Source organism: Podarcis liolepis (genome assembly GCF_965112155.1).
Source record: "Podarcis liolepis genome assembly, chromosome: 7".
Classification (NCBI taxonomy): Eukaryota; Metazoa; Chordata; class Lepidosauria; order Squamata; family Lacertidae; genus Podarcis; species Podarcis liolepis.
This window is the reverse complement of record NC_139561.1, coordinates 51,342,671-51,345,098: the sequence shown is the minus strand read 5'-3', so window position 1 is coordinate 51,345,098 and position 2,428 is coordinate 51,342,671. Positions and strand designations below refer to the sequence as shown.

General features: G+C 58.2%; 1 protein-coding gene across 4 annotated transcripts in view; it reads left to right on the top strand.

Annotated features, from left to right (window-relative positions):
* The first annotated feature begins 145 nt into the window (after nucleotides 1-145).
* Nucleotides 146-2,428, top strand: part of MAF (MAF bZIP transcription factor) — a 245,765-nt gene continuing 243,482 nt past the window's right edge. For 2 of the 4 annotated variants that reach the window (XR_014528798.1, XR_014528799.1), the window contains exon 1: nucleotides 148-2,122. Coding sequence is in view for 2 of the 4 variants with exons in the window: in XM_083515073.1 (XP_083371199.1) it covers nucleotides 1,005-2,122 (1,118 nt within the window). In the remaining 2 variants the exon portion in view is untranslated. Of the gene's footprint in view, nucleotides 2,123-2,428 lie in introns of all 4 variants that reach the window. The other 2 variants (XM_083515073.1, XM_083515074.1) reach the window with 2 other exon arrangements.

The window sequence follows — 2,428 nt, the reverse complement described above, 5'->3', positions numbered from 1 at the left end:
TGATTGACAGCTTCGAAAAGTTTCCTTGTTTCTATACTATTATGCTAAAGAGGGCCGGGTTCGCGGCATCGGATTGGCCGGGACTCGGAGTCAATTTCCCATTTGAAAGCTTGACGTCAGGAGCGCTATAAAACTCAGCAATGCTTTTAAACTCTCCTCCTGGATGAGCTCTTTAAAATATTTTTTCATCTTGTTGCTGGAGCTTAGGAGTTGAGTTTCTTTTCTTTTTTTAAGGGGGAAAAAACCTGCTTGTTATTTTGGGTCATACCATTGACCCCAGACAGTATTATTTTCCAAGGGTTTTTTCTTTCTTTCGCTTTTTCTAAAGAAGTAGTAATAGTTACTTACCTCCTCTCTCTCTTTTTATTTTTTCCTTCTCCCCCTCCCCTGATGGTGAAACTGTCTCTCTCTTCGTTTTTGCACCGGGCATGAAAAAAAAGAGAAAGCAGTCTAGAAGGAAAGAGACCCTGAAGTGTTGAGAAAGAAAGAAATCCAAACAACCGTTGCAAACAACAACTTAAAGCAACCTTTTTCCTCTGCAAAGCTGCAGAGCAGAGAGAGAGAGCGCACAGGGGAGAGAGGGGGAGGGAGGCGAGGGGGGGAGAGGAGAGAGCGCGAAGGGGGAGAGAGCGAGAGAAAAGCCAAAGCAATCCAGCGCAGCCTGATGCAAAGGGCGACTAAGTAGAGGCAGAAGAGCGAGCGAGCGAGGCAGCTGCCTGCGGTCCGCCGGCTGCACCCGCGTGGCTGTTCTTCGCGAAGGGAAGCTCGCTGCAGCTTGGAGCCGAGCCTTGCCAAAGCGGGAGAGCGGCAGGCAGGCGCGGGGGGAGCGCGAGAGCGCGAGGGAGCGAGAGCCGCGCAGGCACCCCGAGAGCAGCGGCGCCGAGCTCTTGCAAAGCCTCAAACTGGCTCACCCGCTCGCAAGTCAGAGCAGCCCCCTCGCTCCGGGAGTGCACCCTTTCTGGAGGACTGGCGGCGGCGGCGGCGGCGGCACCCCCAGCAAAAGGATGGCATCCGAGCTGGCCCTGAACAGCTCCGACCTGCCCACCAGTCCCTTGGCCATGGAATATGTTAATGACTTCGATCTGATGAAGTTTGAAGTGAAAAAGGAGCCGGTGGAGACCGACCGCATTATCAGCCAGTGCGGCCGCTTGATCGCTGGGGGCTCGCTCTCTTCCACCCCGATGAGCACGCCCTGCAGCTCGGTGCCGCCGTCGCCCAGCTTCTCGGCGCCCAGCCCGGGCTCGGGCGGCAGCGACCAGAAGACGCACTTGGAAGACTACTACTGGATGACCGGCTACCCGCAGCAGCTCAACCCCGAGGCGCTGGGCTTCAGCCCGGAAGACGCCGTGGAGGCGCTCATCAACAACAGCCACCACCAGCTCCAGAGCGCGCCGGGCTTCGATGGCTATGCTAGAGGGCAGCAGCTGGCCGCGGCCGCCGCAGCAGCAGCGGCAGCCGGCGGCGGCGGCGCCGGCCCGGGGGGATCCATGCAGCCCGACGACATGGGCTCGGCGGCCGCCGTGGTGTCAGCGGTGATCGCGGCGGCTCAGCAGCAGCAGCAGAACGGCGGCGGCGCGCCCCATTACCACCACCACCACCACCCGGCCGGGGGCCACCACCACCATCACCACCACCAGCAGCCGGGCAGCGTGCAGTCCTCGGGCAGCAGCAGCAGCAGCAGTAGCAGCAGCAGCAGCAGCAGCGCCGGCGGAGGAGGCGGCGGCGGCGGGGGTCTCCACCACCCTCACCACGGCGGCGGCGGCGGCTTGCATTTCGACGACCGCTTCTCGGACGAGCAGCTGGTGACCATGTCGGTGAGGGAACTCAACCGGCAGCTGCGCGGCGTCAGCAAGGAAGAGGTCATCCGGCTGAAGCAGAAGCGGCGGACCCTCAAGAACCGAGGCTACGCGCAGTCCTGCCGCTTCAAGAGGGTCCAGCAGCGGCACGTCTTGGAGTCCGAGAAGAACCAGCTCCTGCAGCAAGTGGAGCATCTCAAGCAGGAAATCTCCAGGCTGGTCCGGGAGAGGGACGCCTACAAGGAAAAATACGAGAAATTGGTCAGCAATGGGTTCAGAGAAAACGGCTCCAGCAGCGACAACCCATCCTCTCCAGAGTTTTTCATGTGAGTTGTGGTCTTCCTCTCTCCCCACCACCTCCAACCTGCACCCCCTACTTCCCCGGCAGCCTCGTAACACCTTTAGCACACATACACACGTGCGCGCAAAAGTTTCTCCACGCGGCTTGGGGCGAGGGGGGGCAGCTTGCTATAAAGCAATCAAACTGGCCACCACGTCTCCATTATTAATAATAATGATAATATTTTTTTCTGGGGGGAAACAGCAACCTCAACTTTGGGTTGTTTATTTTTTTTAAGGTGGATTGACTCAGCAATAGCCAACCTTATACAAGTTTATGATTGTTTTTACTT